At 32.9% G+C, this 19,703-nt stretch overlaps 3 protein-coding genes across 3 annotated transcripts; 1 reads left to right on the top strand and 2 right to left on the bottom strand.

The window, feature by feature from the left end:
* Nucleotides 1-10,296: 10,296 nt before the first annotated feature.
* LOC140451994 (uncharacterized) lies at nt 10,297-11,740 on the top strand. Its single transcript, XM_072545996.1, has 4 exons — nt 10,297-10,686; nt 10,740-10,877; nt 10,937-11,084; nt 11,170-11,740. The coding sequence occupies exons 1-4, from the start codon at nt 10,656-10,658 to the stop codon at nt 11,402-11,404; spliced, it is 552 nt and encodes a 183-aa protein (XP_072402097.1). The 5' UTR covers nt 10,297-10,655; the 3' UTR covers nt 11,405-11,740.
* Nucleotides 11,741-16,933: 5,193 nt separating this feature from the next.
* On the bottom strand, nt 16,934-18,619 carry LOC140452267 (uncharacterized). The gene has a single exon (XM_072546420.1). The coding sequence runs from the start codon at nt 18,617-18,619 to the stop codon at nt 16,934-16,936; it is 1,686 nt and encodes a 561-aa protein (XP_072402521.1).
* LOC140452266 (uncharacterized) lies at nt 18,620-18,931 on the bottom strand. Its single transcript, XM_072546418.1, has one exon. It carries the CDS (start codon nt 18,929-18,931, stop codon nt 18,620-18,622), a length of 312 nt encoding a protein of 103 aa, XP_072402519.1.
* Between the last annotated feature and the right edge of the window lie 772 nt (nt 18,932-19,703).

Raw genomic sequence — 19,703 nt, 5'->3', positions numbered from 1 at the left:
TATGCAATGGAATGCACGTTCTGTAATATCTAATAAAAATTCTTTTATCCAATTTTTATCAGAAGAAAATGTAGATATTGTTTTATTGAGCGAAAATTGGTTTAAAAAAAATGTAGTGTACAGCTTTAAAGGTTATAATCTCATCCGGAAAGATCGTGATGATGGCTATAGTGGAGTAGCCATTCTAGTTAAAAATACTCTCAATTTTAAAGAAATAAATATCCTTAGCAATTTTAATGATGAAATTCTAGTTTGTGGATGCGCGGTAAATTGTGGGAAAAATTCGATTAATTTTTTGTCAATTTATCGAGCACCAAAAACTAAAACTAAAACAGATGATTGGGTTAAAGTTTTTTCTCAAGTAAAAGCTCCCCTTATAATAGGTGGAGACATGAATGCACATAATGTATTATGGGGATCTAAAAAAAGTGATAATATTGGAAAGCAACTAGAGACGGTTGCAGATGATCTAGAGTTAGTAATATTAAATACTGGTGGACCTACATGTTTAAATCGGCCTGGTGTTAATGATTCTATGTTAGATGTTACTTTCAGTTCTTCAGATATTGCAAAAAAAATTACATGGTCTGTTTTCTTAGATACACTTGGTTCGAACCATTACCCTATTTTAATAACAGTTGCCAACGCCTCCCACTCAAATGAAAAAATTTTACCTAAAAGTAAATGGAATATTAAAAAAGCAAACTAGAAACTGTATACAGATGTTGTAGACTCTCTCTTTGAGAATAATATGGAATTTAAAAACACTGGCGAAAAGTATTGCTTTCTTATTAATAGTTTAAATGAGGCTGCAGAAAAGGCAATACCTGCTTTTAAACCTTTCACTAGCAAAAATCATCTTCCGCCTCCTTGGTGGGATAATGAATGTAGTAATGTTGTGAATAACAGAAGACAAGCTATTAAATTATATAAGAAATCTCCTACAATGGCCAATTACATACAATGCCAAAAACTTGTATCAGAAGCCAAAATATTTCTAAAAAATAAAGCCAAAAAGAGCTGGATTGATTGGTGCTCAAAGTTGAATAAAAATATACCATCAGCAAGCTTATGGAATCAAGCTAGAAAATTAAACAGAAAACCAATTTCTTCTATAAAATGTTTTGACGATTCCTTAGAAGAACAATTTTTCGATCAAATTGCTCCACCGTCTGTAAAAAATTGCAAAACTTTTGACTATTCTTTCAATAAGCAATATCATTTTTTGTTGGAATCTTTTAATACATTAGAATTGGAATTTGCCTTAAAAAATCGAAATAGTACTAGTCCAGGTTTAGATAATATTAAATATCCAATGTTACTATATCTTCCCAAAAGTGCCAAAATTTTACTATTGGAAATATTTAATGATATTATAATCATGAATAATTCAGTAATAGCTCAATTTCAAGATGTAATCATTATCCCCATACTCAAACAAGGGAAAGATCCTAATTCCGTTCACTCATATAGACCTATCTCACTTATGTCTTGTGTACTGAAAACTTTGAAACGGATGATTAAACATAGATTGGAATGGTGGTTGGATAAAAAGAAGTTACTTCCAGATTTGCAGTTTGGGTACAGAAAGAGCTGTGGTACCATAGATGCACTTGCCACATTGGTAACGGACATTCAGAACTCCTTCTCAAGTAATATTTATTTACCGACAATAGTATTAGATATAGAAGGAGCATATGATAGTGTTTGTCTCGATATTTAAATGGAAAAATTAATAAAAAATTTTCATATACCCCCACAATTGGTAAACACTATTCTTAATTTTTATTCGTGCAGAAAAATTTACCTGAGAACAAACAGTAATAAACTTATAGGTCCTCGTTATAATAAACAGGGACTACCGCAGGGATCAGTTTTAACCCCTCTACTGTTTAATATCTATACTGCAGATTTGCATAACATTTCCATTAAAAATCTCAGCTTTAAAATAATACAGTATGCTGATGACTTTCTTATGTATTCTTCTACCAAAAAATACGATAACTGCATTCAAACTTTAGAAAAAATACATGATAGATCCAAAAATTGGTTCAAACACAATGGGTTTGAAATTGCATCAAGTAAATCAAGTATTACTATTTTCACTCGACACAATATCCCAAAACTAAATCAGATAAAATTGAATGAGTATGATTTTAATTTCAGTTCTTCAATTAAATATTTGGGAATGATTCTCGATCGCAAGTTAACTTGGAAACTTCACGTTGAGTTTATGTTAGATAGATGTAAGAAGGGACTAAATTTCCTCAAATCAATTACAAAAACATGGTGGGGTGCAGATGTGCAAACTTCTTTACTTTTCTTCCGATCTTATATTAGATCAATTATCGATTATGGATGCATATTATATGGTTCAGCAAGTAAACATATTCTGAAAACAATAGATGTGTTTCAAAACGCAGCATTGCGTATTTATTTGGGTGCCATGAAATCGACGCCTATTAATGCCCTACATGTGGAAGCTCTAGAAAATCCCTTGGGCTATAAAAGAGAATACCTCAGTCAAAAGTTTGTTATTAATATACAAAATCGTAACACTACTCACGTAAGACTTAACTAATCGATATTGGAGACGTAAGAACTCACCTCCACTTTGTGAGGCTTTTAGAAGCCTGACAAATTTTGATTATGACTTCAAATCAGAGGATAATCTTCATATCGAACATTTTTATTCGTGCTTGCAACATATTACTGTGACACAACCGAATTACCATGTAAATTCTTCTGTTAGCTCGAATATTTTGAGCTCCTGTTTATCTAGTCTGTCAAACTCTTTAGTTATTTATACGGATGCCTCAAAGTCTATGTTTGGTACAGGGTGTGCTTTCTACATTCCATCAACTAATACAGAAAAACTTTGTCGACTAAATCCTAGTTTTTCAATATTTAGTGCTGAAGCTGTAGCAATATATGAAGCATTAAGATACTTTGAAAACACTCAGAATACATCTGTTACAATAGTATCTGACTCATTGTCTGTTATATTAGCCATTGAAACTTTAAGTTTTCCTAGTAACAACTCAAATATATATTTATGTCTTTCAAATTAAAAAACTTGTTTATGACCTTCATAAAAACCGAAGAGTTGTTCATTTTTTGTGGGTTAAAGCACATATAGGTCTTAAATACAACGAACATGTTGACCTATTAGCTAAAAAGGCCATTGATACCGGAACGCAAGCTGATCACCAAATCTGTAGACAAGACGCATTAACAATAATTAAAAATAATATCAATAGTAAATGGAAACAATCTTGACATATATATAGTACGCAGTCGTCCTCGCAATATGCTTCTATACAGCCTGTAATCCCAAGTGATTATTGGTTTAAAAATTATTCTGTTCCACGTAGGTATATAACATCCATAATTAGAATAAAATTTGGACACACCTGCTATCTTAGTCATCTGTCCAAACTAAAAATTGTAAATTCAAATTTATGTCCAGACTGTCAAAAAGAAGGTGATCTAAATCACATTTTCTTCGAATGTAAAAAATACATAAAACAAACTGAAGATCTAATAAAAAATTTAGTCAACATCAAAATTTTTCCTCCGTACAATATGTGCTATCTGCTATCTCTAAATATAAGAGCTGTAAACGAATGTTTGATGGAATTTATTTGCAAAAGTAAGCTTAATATTTAACTGTAATTAGAATCCTAACCTCTGTTTTACCCCATTTGTTATTACTTCTTATCCGTGACCCAATCTAGTTTGTCTTAAAAGCAATGTCTTGACGAGAAACGAGTGTCCATGTTGTATGTCTATCCTATCCTTAATAATAATTTTAATGCTTAAAATTTGTAATGCTACTTAAGTTTGAAATTTATATTATCTTTTTATTCTTTCTGGGTAAAAAATTTTCATGTTGTGACTGGCTGTATGGCACTTGCCTATGCCATTAAAACAAAAAAAAACAAAAAAAAAATGTTTAGTTTTAAGTAGTAATAGGAATAGGATTAAAAATGATAAGTATCCCATTAGAAATATGACTTGTGACAGGAATATGGGCATTAGACATACTAACAGTAGTGATAATATTATAGTTAGGGGAAATATCAATAATGGGCATAGCATTAGTATGGGCAATTAATGAAGGTAGGGAAAAATTTAATATTAGCATTAAAAATAAAAACGGTAATAAAATAAATAATGGATATAATGTTAATACAAAAACCAGGGAGCATGAAATCAACGTTAACACCAATAATGGAGAAGAAGAATATAGTAATAAGGAAATATATCTTAACAGGAAAAATCATATAGGAATAGCGACATGGAATGTGACATCTCTGACCGGCAAGGAAATATAAGCTACGAAAGAAATGGAAAAAATGAAGGTACAAATAATGGGAATAAGCGAGACAAAAAAGATAGGGAAAAACACATCAATATCAATGAGAAATATAGTCTATATTATTCCGGTGTACCACAGGATCACAGAGCAAAATAAGAAGTCGGTATAATAGTAAATAAAAGAATAGAATCAAGAATAACAAACTACGAAGCAGTAACATCTAGAATAATCACAGCCCAAATAGAACTAAAAGACAAGATAGGAATAATACAAATATACGGACAAACAGAAGGTAATGAAGAAGAGATAACGATAGAATTCTGCACCGAACTCTAAAAAGCATAAGACAAATTAAGAGAGACAAGAGAAAAAATAATAATCTTAGGCGATTGGAATTCAAGAGTAGGTAAGGACATTAACTGGGGACTAGGATGTATTGGACTGCTGGAATTCTGCCAAACCAATGACCTAATAATAGGAAACATATTCAGTGAACAAACCATTAACGACAAATATACATTTGTGGCTGAAGAGAGAAATCCGAAAAGCTTAATCGACTATATAGTCTATACGAGAAACCAGAACAAAATATAAAAAACATCTTAACGGAAAAGAAACCAGAACTGTCTACACAACACAGGATGGTCACTGCAAAACTGGAGGATGAAAAAATGAAGGAAGTGGAAAGAAAGGAGTACAAGAAAGTAAATGTAAACAAACTAAAGATAGAAAGTGTTCAAGAATTTTACAAGGAGGAAACTAATGAATAAAGATAAATACAGAAATAAAAAACAAGAAAATAGCATGAACTAGAAGAAGATAAAGACAAATACTATAGGTAGAGACGATTGATAAAAAAGACAGTCACACAAGCAAAAGCAAAAACATGGAAAGAATTTGGAGAAGAACTTTAGGAAGAATATATAACAAATAATAGAAACTTTTGGACGACAATACGACACATAAGGTAAGGAAAACGAAAGGAAATAAACGCAGTAAGAGATACTTCAAACCAAATACAAATAAGCCCAGAACAAGTAACTAGGGTATGGAAAGAATATTATGGGAAAAATTTTGATACCGAAGTGATAAAGGAAGACAATATAATCAATGAAGGCGAAGAAAACATAGAGCCAGAGCAAATAAGTAGAAAAGAAGTGATAGAAGTATTATCAAATATAAAAATAGGCAAGGCAGGTGGAGATGATGAAATTGAACCGGAAATGGTAAAATACATAGGAGAAGAAGGAGTAAACTGGCTATGGAAAATATATCAAGAGGCGTGGGAAAAACAAGCAATGCATGAAGACTGGCAGAACAATATCATCGTGCCAATATACAAAGAAGGAGAACATGTAAACTGCGACAACTATAGAGCAATATGTCTGTCATCGGTATGCTTTAACACTAGAAAGTCGGAGGGGCCAATTTGGCCCCTGTTGCAATTTGAAGTTATTGTAGTTCTTTTATTTGACACAAAAATAATTTCATATTTTATGACTTTTAATATTGTGATACAAAGTCTTATTTAAAGCAAAAAAATATTGTTTACTAAATTTATAAAACGGATTTTCTAACAAACCTACCATAGAAGTCTGAAGGGGCCAGTCGGATAGATAAAATTATGTTTATGTACGTTTATTCCTAGAAGGTATTTTGTTACATACTGTTTGTTCCTTGAAAGTATTTTGTTTATTGAGCGGTTTATTAGGTTCTGCTGACTCTCGTTTCTAGAATATTAAAACATTCGTTCAATTGTGAAAATTCAAGACGACTGTAAAGATGTCTCGTCGTGGACTATCAGAGCTTGAACTTCTTGAAGAAATACGAAAAATACAAGAAGATGTTTCGGGAGGTAAATCTGAATTTGCAGAAAATAATGAGTCAGATAATTTTATCGTGAATCCAAGTGCATCTAAGCTAAGTCACAAGAGAAAAAGAGGTCAACAAGGAAAAACTATTTCAATCGGAGACACCGAACAATCGAAAGACGGAACAACGTGGAAAGTTATTGATTCTGGATCAGTACCTGGTAAGATTATGATGTTTAGTATCTTCATATTCATTGAATGTTTGCTCATTACAGGACGCCGCGCTCAGCACAACATTTATCAAGAGGAATCAGGTCCTACGTCGTATGCAAAAAGGAACGTGAGGAACAATTGTGTGGTAAGTGCTTGGCATCTAATAATCAACGACAGCATGTTACGTCATATAAAATAATGCACTATAACTTTGGAAGAACTGGAGGCTGCCCTTGCTATTATGTAAGCAAGAGGAGTCTACGGCGCCAAAAATTTCTCAACCAACAGCTGGTGGTCAACAGTATGGGGTCCTCAGTTTTTTAGGCAAACTATGCCACGAAACAGATTCAAGGATATTATAAAATATCCCAGATTTGACATAAAGCAAACGAGATCTGAACGATTGAAAACCGACAAATTTGCTCTAGCCTCTGCGGTTTGGAATGCATTTATAGAAAATAGTGGTGCATGTTACAAACCGGGAATAAACCTTACTGTGGACGAACAACTACTACCTTCTAAAGCTAGGTGCCCGTTCACACAGTACATATCAAATAAGCCGGATAAGTTTGGCATAAAATTTTGGCTTTTGACATGCGAGGAATCAAAATATATTGTAAATGGTTACCCTTATACTGGCACTGATCATCTACGCAAGAAAGATATAAGTGTTGGTGAACATATTGTTTTGCGGTTAATGGAAAATCAACTGGGAAAAGGCAAAAATGTTACGACAGATAACTACTTTACATCGTTAAAATTGGCCAAGGCATTGCAAAAAAAATCAACAAATCTTGTGGGTACTTTGAATCGCAACAGAAAGGAAGTTACTTTAAGCGTAAAGAGTAAAAAGGGAGAATTATATGTTACCCATATATTCCAGAGCAACGAAAAGATAACACTTACTGCATACCAAGGAAAGAGTCACAAAAATGTGCTTTTGTTGAGCTCATTACATCAATCAGTGGATGTTGCTGTCGATGGAAAAAAACTTCCTCAAACAGTAAGTTTTTATAATAAAACAAAATACGGGGTTGATGTAGTGGACCAAATGGCGCGTCTTTATACTACAAAAGTTGCTTCAAGACGATGGCCAATGCACGTGTTTTATAACATTCTTGACTTAGGAGCAATAAATGCATGGATTATTTATAAAGAAGTTACTGGAAGTAAAATCAGTCGTCGTAAGTTTATTCTTCAGCTGTGTGAAGAATTAGAAGAATTACGGGCTCCATACCTTGCCTCCCGAAATCTGGTACTATACCCAGCACCATCGGATTTACCAACCACCAGCACTGTTACTAGCCAAAAAAGAAAAAAATGTCAGTTAAAAATGTTTTGTAAAGGAAATCATACTTCCAATGAGTGCCATGGCTGTAACAAGACAATGTGTGGAAAATGCCAAAAACTGCAAATTGTATGGTGTTTCAAATGTTTAAAATGAAACTAAAAAATTAAATCAAATTCTATCGCCAACAGTTTATATAATTTCTTAAAACTGTTTATTTTTATTTTTTGTTTATTCCCAAATAAATAGTTAATTCTAAACTTGGTTTTTATTGATTTAGGAACTTGGGACCAAAATGATCCCTTCGGGCTTTCTAGGTAGGTATGCTAAGCCCGACTTTCTAGTGTTAAAATATATACGAAAATAATAGAGAAAGGACTGAGACTGGGAAGACTGACAAATGACAACATATATATCATTAGAAACCTAATAGAAAGAAGCATAGATACGGGGAAAAAACTTAGACCTAAGCTCTTAGACCTAAGAGCAGCATTTGACACAATAGAAAGACATATTATAGGGAAATGCTTGAGGAAAATAAACGTACCTAATGCTTTGATAAAAATTATAGAAAGTACTTATAAAGAGGTAAAAGGAAGAGTACAAATAACAGGGGAAAGATTGGAAGCATTTTAAATTGGAAAAGATGTATTAAACAAGGAGATAGTCTCGGCCCTTTGCTATTCATAATAGTAATAAACGAATTGATAAGGAACACTAGAGTCAGAACCAATCAACTACAGACAATAATAGGTTACCGCAGATTACAACCGGTAACAATAGAGTCCTTAATATATGCAGACCACATAGTAGTAATAGCAGATTCCGAGAATAAAATGCAGAAACTAATTGATATATGGGTAGAACAAATAGAAGAACTAAAAATGGAGATAAACGAGGAAAAAAGTAAGATAATGATAATCAGCGGCAAAAGAGATAAGGAAGATAATCAAATATAGATAAAACGTAAAAACCCAGAATTAGAAATAGTAACAACTTACGAATACCTGGAAAGTATAATAACCAATGACGGAAAAATAGACTGGGAAATAACAAATAGAGCAAAGAAACAAGTTATATTATGCGTTAGCCCCATAATGGGAAAAAGAGAACTTGCACGAGAAACAAGAATAAAAATATATAACACAATAGTGATAACGACTGTGCTCTATGCAAGTGAAAACTGGACAATTCTGGAAAAACATAAGAGCAGGATAAACGCAATGGAGATGAGACATCTAAGAAGGATAGTTGGAAAGAAAAAATGGGATAGATTAAGCAACGAGACTATTAGGAGAATGGCCAACCAGGAACCGGTAATGAACAAAATAGCAAAGAGACAAATGAACTGGTATGGACATCTGATGAGGATGCAATCCAATAGAATAACAAGAAAAGTTTATGAAGCAAAAAACATCGGAAAAAAGAAAAAGAGGCAGACCAAGAAAAAAATGGATACAGCAAGTAATAGAGGCGGGAAAACTTAAACAAAAATCACTCGAGGAATTGAAAATATTGGCAGGAAACAGAAAAGAATGGAAGAGGTGGGTAAATGGAAATTAAAATAGCTAGCTCAAATCGGACACCCTGATAGGGTAAACGGAGGGGGAGAAAGAAAGAAAGGAAGAAAGAAAAAATGAGTCATTTTAAATAACTCATAATTTTAAAATAATTTAAAAAAAATATAGGTTTTTCTTTTCTAAATATTTTGGTTTTTTTTTGTTTTCCTCTTAGACAAAAATTGGTTAAGAGGTGGGTGTTCAAAGTTTGCATTCAGTAATGATTCGTGACTCGTTAAGGGCTTAAAAAATAATTTAAATGATCTTATTGCCCTTAGAAAGCCCTACTAAATGGTTTTTAAGTACTAAGCTTAAAAGATAACCGAGATATGAGTAAAAAACCAATCACATATTTTAGGTGATATCAGAACGCGTATACTGTAGCATTGTAAGATACACCTAATATGCTATTAAGGCACATATACTTTCACCCATTCTTACAAATTAATAAGAGATGTTTTTTAAGTTTAAATAGAATAAATCCATAATTTAGATTAAAAAATTATTGTATTTATAGTCTCAATAAAAAAAATACTACAAATATTCGAATTTTTTCGCAAGGGGTGGTTTTTCTAAGGGTAGGTATTATGTGGTAAAAAAATAAAACAGTCAAGAAATCTAACTTTAATGTCACTATATAAATAAATAATTTCAAGTTGGATTCCACATAATTTAAAATTATATGATCTTTTTCTAATAGGTTGTTTTCGTCCCTAACAATGCAAGCAACCAACGGCACAAGTCCAATTTTGAAGTGAAGAGTAAAGTCCGCCAATCACGTTCCAACTCTGTAGTACGATTTTGTCGAATGCCACAAAATTGAACGTAATTTGATTGTGTTTTGCACCATTCGACCAAATCGGCGCAATTTTACGGCAAACAAGTTAAGTCTGCAGAGGTGCGACAGAGTTGGTTGGATCGTAAATTTGGTCGTGTATATTATGAGAACGACAAAATTGTATGACTGCAAAAATGCAAAAATTGAATTTCGAAAATGTCTTATAGCTAGAAGTTAGCTTAGAAGCTAGAACCAACGGATTCTTTAGATATAAAAATATTCATAAAGGCTGATTTATAAACTTTACGTTGGCGTTGGCGCTGGCGCTGATGTTCGCGTTACAACATGGTCAAATGGGAAACTCGTATGTCTATTTATAAACATCGTTCGCCGTTGGCGCTGGCGTTCGGTTCCGTTCAAGATGAACCAACTTTATCTTTTGCCGTTGGCCGTTGTAGCATAGAATACACCTACCCTTCTGTGGTTGTAGTCACGCTCACAGAACATAAAAAAAAACTGTATTTTTGTCATCGCAGCCAATAGCGATACCGAAAAAGTGACAAGGTTTGTCAAACAAATCAAACTAAATTATTTGTTTATGTTTGTGTTTCCACGTGGAACAGTTTAGATAATTTAATAAAATAGATAATTTATTTAATAATAGAGTCGTCTGTGTAAGTTGAAAATGGAATCCAGCCAAAAGAGCATTGTTAATGGTAAGAATAATTTAAAAACAATTTTTCTTATATTTTAATTACTTTTATTTCAGTGGATATAGATATTGGAACTTTTATTGAAGTGATTCAAACTTACGAGTATGTGTATAATCTTGCACATAAAGATTATAAGAATTCTAAAAAGAAAGATGCAGCGTGGGAGGTAATTGCGGAAACCGTGAACGCTAGTGGTAAATAAAAGTAAAAATACAAATAGTTTTGTAAATATCAATTTTTATTTTGGTTGTAGTGGATGAGTGCCAGAAGCTTTGGAAAAGCCTAAGGGACCGGTTTGTGAAAGAAAAAAATAAAATACATTCTGGAATGGAGGCACCAGAAAGTTCATGGCCACATTTTAATAACATGTTATTTTATGGCAATTTTTCTAGGAAAAGAAAGTAAGTTACACTAATGGGTTTCCAAAGTTCATTACCACTTGAAATATTCAAATTATTAACTAATTTTTATAATTGTTTTATAAAGAACATTTACTGCAACAAAAGCAGTTGAAAAAAAAATAAGAAATAGTGAAGAAGAGAGTGGACCTTCTTCTGTTGGCTCTTATTCGCCAATAGAAATAATTTTTGAGGAGGAACAAGGAACCTCACAAGATGTGGGTTCAGCCAGCCAATATGAAACGTTAACCCCGACCACTTCAAAAGGCTCATTTACTCCAAAAGGTATTTTAGTCATTTTCTATTTATGTTCAGTACTTTAGCTAGTGTTTTTATTTTCTGACAGGATCAACCAAGGCATCAAAGCGGCATGATGCTGAAATTTCTAATTTAATAATGGCCGCTGAGAAAATTGTAAGTGGTTTAGCTGCAGACAGATGTGAAAAAACAACTGTGAATAAAACATTTTCACAGTATGTGTGTGCACGTTTAGATGCAATGAATGCTGAAGATGCTGCTGAAGCAAGAAAGCAGATATGCGCATATTTAGAGTAGTTTTTAAATGTTATTAGTTTAGTTTATTGTTTTAAGTTATTGTTTACTGTGTAAGGCATATAGGTCAGTTTATTAATATAAAATAAAATAGCACTATCTTTTTATTTTTTTATTTAATCATAAAATCACAACAAAAGCAATCATAAATTTAAAAAATAACATTCTGAGGAAAAAAAGAATGTACATAGAAGAAAAAGAGAAAACAAACAAATAGAGAAATGCAAGAAAACTCTCACAAATTGGAGATAACAAAATTTTATCAAATACTAAACAAAATGCCAAGTTCATACCTAGACTATATATAGACATAAAGATTAATTATAAGCGACTATGAAGACGGGGAAAAATTTCAGAGAACAATTAAATAAGGCCACTAACAAGGTGATAGGAATTCAACATCAAGATACTTACCAATGAAAAATCACTAGGGTCAGACATCAGTTAATTAAGCAGGGTTGAAAAAATTTTGGAAATAGGCATTTTGTATAAATTAAGTTTTGTCCAAAATGCTTACTGAAATATGAATTCAGACACAAATAACAGATTAATTGTGTCTAAGAGTTACAGTCCCCATATTAAAATAAGAGACCCAATGGAATACGACTATTATTTATACATTACTATATATTAACACAAATCTTGGACAAGTGTCATGAATTTAATGTTAAAATCATCAACTGGTAGATGTCTGCAATGCAAATGACAGTATAATTCGTGACATGCTATATAGAGCAATTATATATATCAAATAAATTGGTAGAAGTAGCAAAGTTTTAACCAGTTAGTTTAGTTAGTTAACAGAGTTTAGCGTGAAAATTCGACACATACAGATCTCATACAAGCTGTTAAAAGAAGACCCTAATGTGGTAAAGCTTGACAGACTGAGATGGGTAGGTTATATGGAGTGCATATAACCTTCTGAACCAGCAAGAATCCTAATTAGACAACAAATGGTGATAAAGCGACCCAAGGGGACCAAAACATGATATATTTTATTTATTATTAAAGGTACCCACCTAATTATATACAAAATGATACATTAAATAAAAAAAATATACAAGCGATAAATAAAATACATAGTACATGTAACAAACAGAAAAATAGTAAATTACAATAGTTGCTTTACACTTTGCTTACAAACATTACAACTCTGAGGCATATAGTAATAAATCAAGGTCTATTTATTACCATTTAGAATCATTCTCTTCATTGGAGAATGTTTACCAAAATTACACCTATGGAAATTTACTGTAAATTTTGAAATGACCAAGTAAATTTGAGAGGGACATTAAAAACAATAGATTGAAGCCAATTTTGGAATTGAGTAAAGGTTGAATGTTTCTGAAGAGTATGAACATTCACCTAAAGGCTTGTGTAGTTTAAATTTAAATATTTAATAAATTTATTTTGGACCCTCTCTGAAGATTGGTAATATCGTTGATTGAATATTCGTATATTCAATCAACGGTAATATGTATTTGATATGAAGGTGGCCAAGTATTTATGAAGAGATCTAAACAAGGGAATATACATCAATCCAATAGACTTAATTCTAATATATATATATATATATATATATATATATATATATATATATATATATATATATATATATATATATATATATATATAATGGTGTAAGGTTTAATTTACTCCTTAACAAAACTTTCAAAAATTCTAATAATGAAGATTAACATTTGAAGTGATTCTAGATTAAGTTCAGTTAATAAAACAATCATGCATCACATGTTTTACTCAAATCTTTGCAATGAGTTATCAATAAAGAAAATATTACAGTTTTCCCAAGAATATATGGCCCAGTACACAAGTATTCGAGAGAAAGAAACTAGAAATATAAATAATGGATATGATTCATTAAACAGGTCAAAGCACAATCAGGATTGTTGAGTCAATGATATTGGAATATAAAAAAACTGTTTAAAAATCCAACAAGAATATTAAGGTAATATTAAAATACAAAAATATACTCCTACAAAAAATTATATACATTATAGTAATGTGAAAAGTAACAAACTAAAATTTATTTTAAAAATAATCTTTGTATGGCATTGTTTTGCCATGATATCTGTCCACTGTCAGATGAAAAATAGTCCGATAAATTGTCTCTAATGGAATATAACACCCTTTTTGCAACATTTGCAGACATTCTTCCAACCGACTCTAGTGGTGCCTGGTCATCCCTCCATAAACCATTTGGTTGATCTAATTGATCAACAAAACCAGATGGACAGTATATATTGTCATTATTATTAACAATTTCATACATACAAAAATTATGTAAAACTACAACTGCTTTTATTATGTTGTCTACATTTTCAGGCTTTGCATTGATTTGCGTTTTTAATATTCTCCATCTGGCAACAAGAATGCCAAAAGTGTTTTCAATAACTTGACGTGCCCTTGATAGTCGATAATTAAAAACTTTTTGTTTTGCTGTTAAATTTTTTCCTCCATATGGCCTCATAATATATTGTCTTAGTGGGAAGGCTTCATCAGCAACAAGGAAATAAGGAAATTCAATGTTAGAAGTTTCATCCAAAACCGCAGCATCAGGAATATTGAACTGCTGTTGCTCAAAGTTTGTTCCAAATATGCTTTCTTTAAATATTCCTCCATCACTTCGGGATCCATAAGCTCCAATATCTACCATTGTAAATCTATATTGGCTGTCACAGGCTGCTAAAAGAACAATACTAAATTGCTTCTTATAATTAAAGAACAACGATCCACTTTTAGCAGGTGCTTGAATGGTGATGTGTTTTCCATCCAAGGCTCCTAAACAATGAGGAAAGTTCCATCTTGTTTCGAAACCATTTACAATGTGAAGCCAATCCTGCTTGGTAGATGGAGATTTCAAATATAAAGGATGGAGGGTATCCCAAATTACTTTGCACATTTCATGGATTATTTTATGAACTGTAGTATGTCCAATATGAAAAGTCCATGCTAGTACTTGCATTGACATGCCTTGAGAAAGAAACCTGGAACAGATTACCAACAATTACATTATTAAATTGTACAAAATATACAATTGTAGAATATGTACTCACTGTAAAGTTATAACAAGCCTCTCTTCAACAGAAATTCCATCAGAGCGATACTTTACATTTATTTTAGGTTTTACCATTTGCAGTAATTTTTCAAAGACTGGAACCTGCATCCTGGTATATTTAAAAAACTGCTGGGTATCCCAGTTTTTCATATTTTTATAATAATTAAAATTACCTCTGGTCTTTCGGTTCTGGTTAATGGGCCTCCGTTTGTATCGACGTTGTCTTTTATTTCGAAGGCTCAGTGCTGCTCGAATACAAAGTATCAGTGCCACTGCACCTAACAAAGGCCGAGCATTTTCATTTTCCATTTGTATTAATTTTCAAGCAAAAACTAATATCAAATCAAAAATGTAAGGTTAGAAATTTAGATGTAAACACCATTCGCCAACGCCAACCGAAAGTTTATAAATGCAGTCTTATGATAGCAGCGCCAAGGTCAACGGCGAACGCCAGCGCCAACGCCAACGTAAAGTTTATAAATCAGCCTTAAATATACATGGACGCAAGAAACACGAAAGCTGAAATCCATAATAGACTACGTAATAGTCACACAAGATACCACAATAAAGATAAAAGATGTGAGAGTCAGAAGAGGAGCAGAATGTGGAACTGACCATAAACTACTGACAGCAAAAATGGGTATTAATTAAAAACATAACAAGACCCCCTCTACAGAAAAACCGTTGAACACTATAAGAGAAAAACAATACAATATAGAACAACTCCAAGAACAATCAATAAGAGAACTATACAAACAACGTCTAAACCACAAATTAATAGAATTCAGATACAGGAACATCGGAGATACATACTGTCGTCTCCGGTGTAATTAACAAACGTATGAAAATGTGTTAGCAACTTGGTGCAAGTTTCCATGTTTATTAATTGTTCTAACTATTGCGCAATATGGTGTAATATTGCGTAGTTAGCCGGTACGCTCTTATTGTGGCATTGTCTTGAAGAGACAATGCCTTTATGGTTTTATTGGTGGTGGAAATAAAACACAGTCTTTCTAAGAAGAAAAAAACTCAGCTTCAGAGTCTTAGAAAGTTTGCAGAGCCCTTCGATCAAAGTGCTCTAGGGAGCTACCCTACACGGGTAAAACCATGTACACTACTGACTTGAGATCCAAAAATATCCCATATTTAAAGATAAATTAACTTTTATATGAAACTTTTTCATTTCTCAACCAATTAAATTTAATTATAAGTTCCAGAAGGAAGGGCGATGCACATCGAGGTGCGTGATTGGTGGCACCTGATGACATCCCCCCTGCTTTGGAGACTCTGAGGCTGATAAAAAAGTTGATTTTAATAAAAACTTAAGAAAACAATTTTTTACAATTCACATATAGGAAAGAAGAAATGCCTAAAATATATTAAAAATGGATATGTCCATATTTTCAAATTTACTCACAGTTCTCTAACACACACTACACTTGCGTAGCACGCACTTGCACTGCACAACACACTCACAGGCGGTAGTCGGTGTTGTTGACAGCATGACAATACGAGCATATAAAGGTGAATATAAAACAAGCAGCATTTGAAGCCCTTAGAGAGAAAGAACATATAACAAATAAACAGCACTATTATGAAATAAAGGAACCAACAAAAAGAATAATTGAAGAAAAAAAGCAACTATACAGAAAATGGCTGACTACAAACAACGATAAAGTTTATAAAGAATATAAAGAAGAAGAGAGAGAAGTGAAAAAACAAATAACACAAGAAAAGAATAAAAAATGGGAAATAACCAGTTTAAATTTTGAAACATACATAGGAGGTACAAGAACTTCGGAGTCATGAAAAGTATTGAGAAGATTGAAACTAAACTGTTTGTTTTGTTCTTTTTCTTAGATATGATCTGATGATTTATCTATTCGTAATGTGAAAAATTCTTATAATAAAATTATACAAAATGAATTTCAAGATCTGACTTTTTTATTCTCGCTTGACACACACAGAGATGATACAGATTAATTATTAGTTGCTATTGGCAACCTTGACATTTCCCCTTTTTAATAATTATGCAGCCACTATCTTGAACATGCCCCCCACCTTGAAAGGATCGCTTTCAATTTAACAGGTAAGCAAGTAAATGAGGAAATGCATTACATGCAATAAAAAATAAACAAATACATCTTCAATAATTATTATAAACTTTTAAGTTTAAAAATCAAACAAATGTTCTTTAACTAAGACGCATTAACAGTTCTAGAACTTAAGACGTGATTGCACCTTCACTTTGATCACTAGGAACCGGAAGTGGACAAATGTTTGTAACAGCTCGCTTTATAAGTCCTTTTGAAGTTCTTATGGTAACCACTCGTGTAACTCCATCAGCGCCGGGATGCGAAACTTCTACGCGCCCAAGACACCAGTTTAAAGGAGGTAAATTTCTTTCTTTGAGGAGGACGAATGTGTCAGTCTGAATTTTAGATTGGTTGACTTTCCATTTCTTCCGTTCTTGCAATTTGGAGATATATTCCAGAGACCAACGTTTCCAAAAATGATGGCGAAGTTGCTGCAACTGCTGGAATCTAGACAAACTGGTAATGGATGAGTTTGATAGATTTATTTCTGGAACGGAATCCATGGCTCTTCCAATGAGGAAGTGAGCTGGTGTCAAAGGCAAAAGATCAGAAGGGTTAGAAGACAATGCACTCAAAGGACGAGAATTTAATACTCCTTCAATCTGAGTTAGTAATGTAACAAATCTTTCATAATCTAATTTCGTATCTGTCATAACTCGTTTGAGGTTAGCCTTCACCGATTTGACTCCAGCCTCCCAGAGACCGCCAAAATGAGGAGAATGAGCCGGTATGAAATTCCAATTTATATCAGATTTAGCACACATATCAGGGAATTTATTACCATTGGTTTTCAAAAATTTACCCAATTCCAACAAAGAATTGTTGGCACCCACAAATGTGGTTCCGTTATCACTCATCATCTGACATGGTTTGCCCCTTCTAGCTATAAATCGTTTTATTGCCGCCATAAAGGCTTCGGTGGAAATATCCGTTACCACCTCTAAATGAATGGCCTTTGTCGATAGGCAAACAAATAAACTAATATAACCTTTATATGAAGAAGCACCCCTATGACGACTAGTTCTGAGGGCAAATGGACCAGCATAATCAACTCCTGTAACAGCAAAATAGAAAAATAGAATAGTAAACTTATGATTAGATTGAATTAGAATAGGATGTTTCTTTTGATAAGAAAAGTTTAAATTACTTAATCTACCACCGACCCTGAGTAATCCTTCTGGATCTAAAAAGGGATTAAGTGATAAGATTCTGCTTTTAGAAGAAACTGCATTACCTCTTCTTAAGCACTGAATCTCAGATGCGAAACCTTCAGCTCGTATCAACTTAACTAGAGTAAGGGTAGAATTGTTAATCTCCTGCGTGGTTAAATGCCCCAAAACACGAGTGGCCTTGTTCTTTCGTTGAGAATTGTAGTATAAACGCAAAGAGTAAGCCACTGACCTTACCAAGGTTAAAAAACTCGAATATTTTTCAAAATCAAATAATGGAGTAGACGAAACTATCATAAATTGGTTGCTAATAGTTTTAAACTCTGGAAGTTTTTCTTTATCAAAAGATACTTGAACTGGCCAAGTTTCAGGAGAATCTAGCAAGAATGATGGGCCGTGCCACCAAAATGAACAAGAGCTTAGAACCTGAGGTTCAATTCCTCGAGAGAGTAAATCAGCAGGGTTACAATCCGTAGGTACATGTCTCCAATTTTCGGGATCTGTGTTGGACTGAATTTCTGAAACACGATTACCAACGAAAGTTTTTAGTACATGTGACGAAGTTTTTATCCAGTCCAAGGTAATGGTTGAGTCAGACCACAGAAAAATCTTATTAAACTGAATATTCAAAGAAGTAATAACCATTTAAGAAAGACGTGATAAGATCAAAGCTCCGCTAAGTTCCAGGCGAGGTATGCTCAGCTTCTTTACAGGTGCTACTTTGCTTTTAGCACAAAGTAAATCTATAAAAATGTTACCCTTTTTATCAACACTGCGAATATATATGGCTGCGCCATAAGCAACTTCGCTTGCGTCACAGAATCCGTGCATTTCAATAAGAACAGAATTAGGGAGAACTACATTTCTTTGAATTTGCAATTTATTCAACTTATGCAACTGAATATGCAATGGCACTCCTTCATCCCAGTCTAACTTCTCTAACCAAAGGAGTTGCATAAGGATTTTGACTTTAATGATTGATGGACTTAAGAGACCTAAAGGGTCGAATATTTGAGCAATACCAGAAAGTATTGATCTTTTAGTGATAATTTTGGGAGTAACATTTGAATCAATAGAATAGGACAATGAATCTAAACTAGGGCACCATTGTAACCCAAGTGTCTTTGTGTTTTCATTGGCACCAAAAAGGAAGGGAGTGTCTAATGAAATAGATTCCTGGATGGACTTAAGAAATGAAGAATTGTTTGACGTCCACTTTCTAAGTGGGAAGCAACCTTTTGAAAGAATTTCAGAGACTTGTTTACAATTAAGGATTAAGTCCTCTAACGAATCAGAACCAGTTAACAAGTCGTTAAAACCTAAATAAAGTTTAGGGGGTGGTATATGGAGAAGGAGATGATAAATTAGAGAAGAACTAGCAAAGAAGTTATAATAAAAAATGGCTTAGCTCAAAAAAACACAGAGACACAAAACCTCAAGCACGAATTCGGGCTAGCCTCACTACACTAGAATTTGGCTTTGAGATAAGGGGAAAAGAGATCTTTTTATCCAAAAGAATACAATATAATAATGCACCGGAAAATCTGGAACTATAAAAGGGGTAAGATAAGAGAATATACGGAGATGCCTAGGAAAATACTGAAATGGGCGCCAGCTAATTTCTGAAGGAAATTAACGAAAAAAAATAAATGAAGTTATGAACAACAAGGAATAAAGTACTATTGATTTAATACCCTGTAGTAATGTTTAAAAACCGAATAGACACTAT

The sequence above is a fragment of the Diabrotica undecimpunctata genome, chromosome 10, assembly GCF_040954645.1.
Source record: "Diabrotica undecimpunctata isolate CICGRU chromosome 10, icDiaUnde3, whole genome shotgun sequence".
NCBI lineage: Eukaryota > Metazoa > Arthropoda > Insecta > Coleoptera > Chrysomelidae > Diabrotica > Diabrotica undecimpunctata.
Note: the sequence above shows the minus strand (reverse complement) of the source record. Positions and strands in the feature narration are given on the sequence as shown.

Coding starts and splice junctions, on each gene's coding strand:
- LOC140451994 (XM_072545996.1), top strand. CDS start 10,656: ATGGAATCCAGCCAAAAGAGCATTGTTAATG. Junction 10,687..10,739: donor CCAAAAGAGCATTGTTAATG/GTAAGAATAATT, acceptor CTTTTATTTCAG/TGGATATAGATATTGGAACT. Junction 10,878..10,936: donor GGAAACCGTGAACGCTAGTG/GTAAATAAAAGT, acceptor TTTTGGTTGTAG/TGGATGAGTGCCAGAAGCTT.
- LOC140452267 (XM_072546420.1), bottom strand. CDS start 18,619: ATGGTTATTACTTCTTTGAATATTCAGTTTAATAAGATTTTTCTGTGG.
- LOC140452266 (XM_072546418.1), bottom strand. CDS start 18,931: ATGCAACTCCTTTGGTTAGAGAAGTTAGACTGGGATGAAGGAGTGCCA.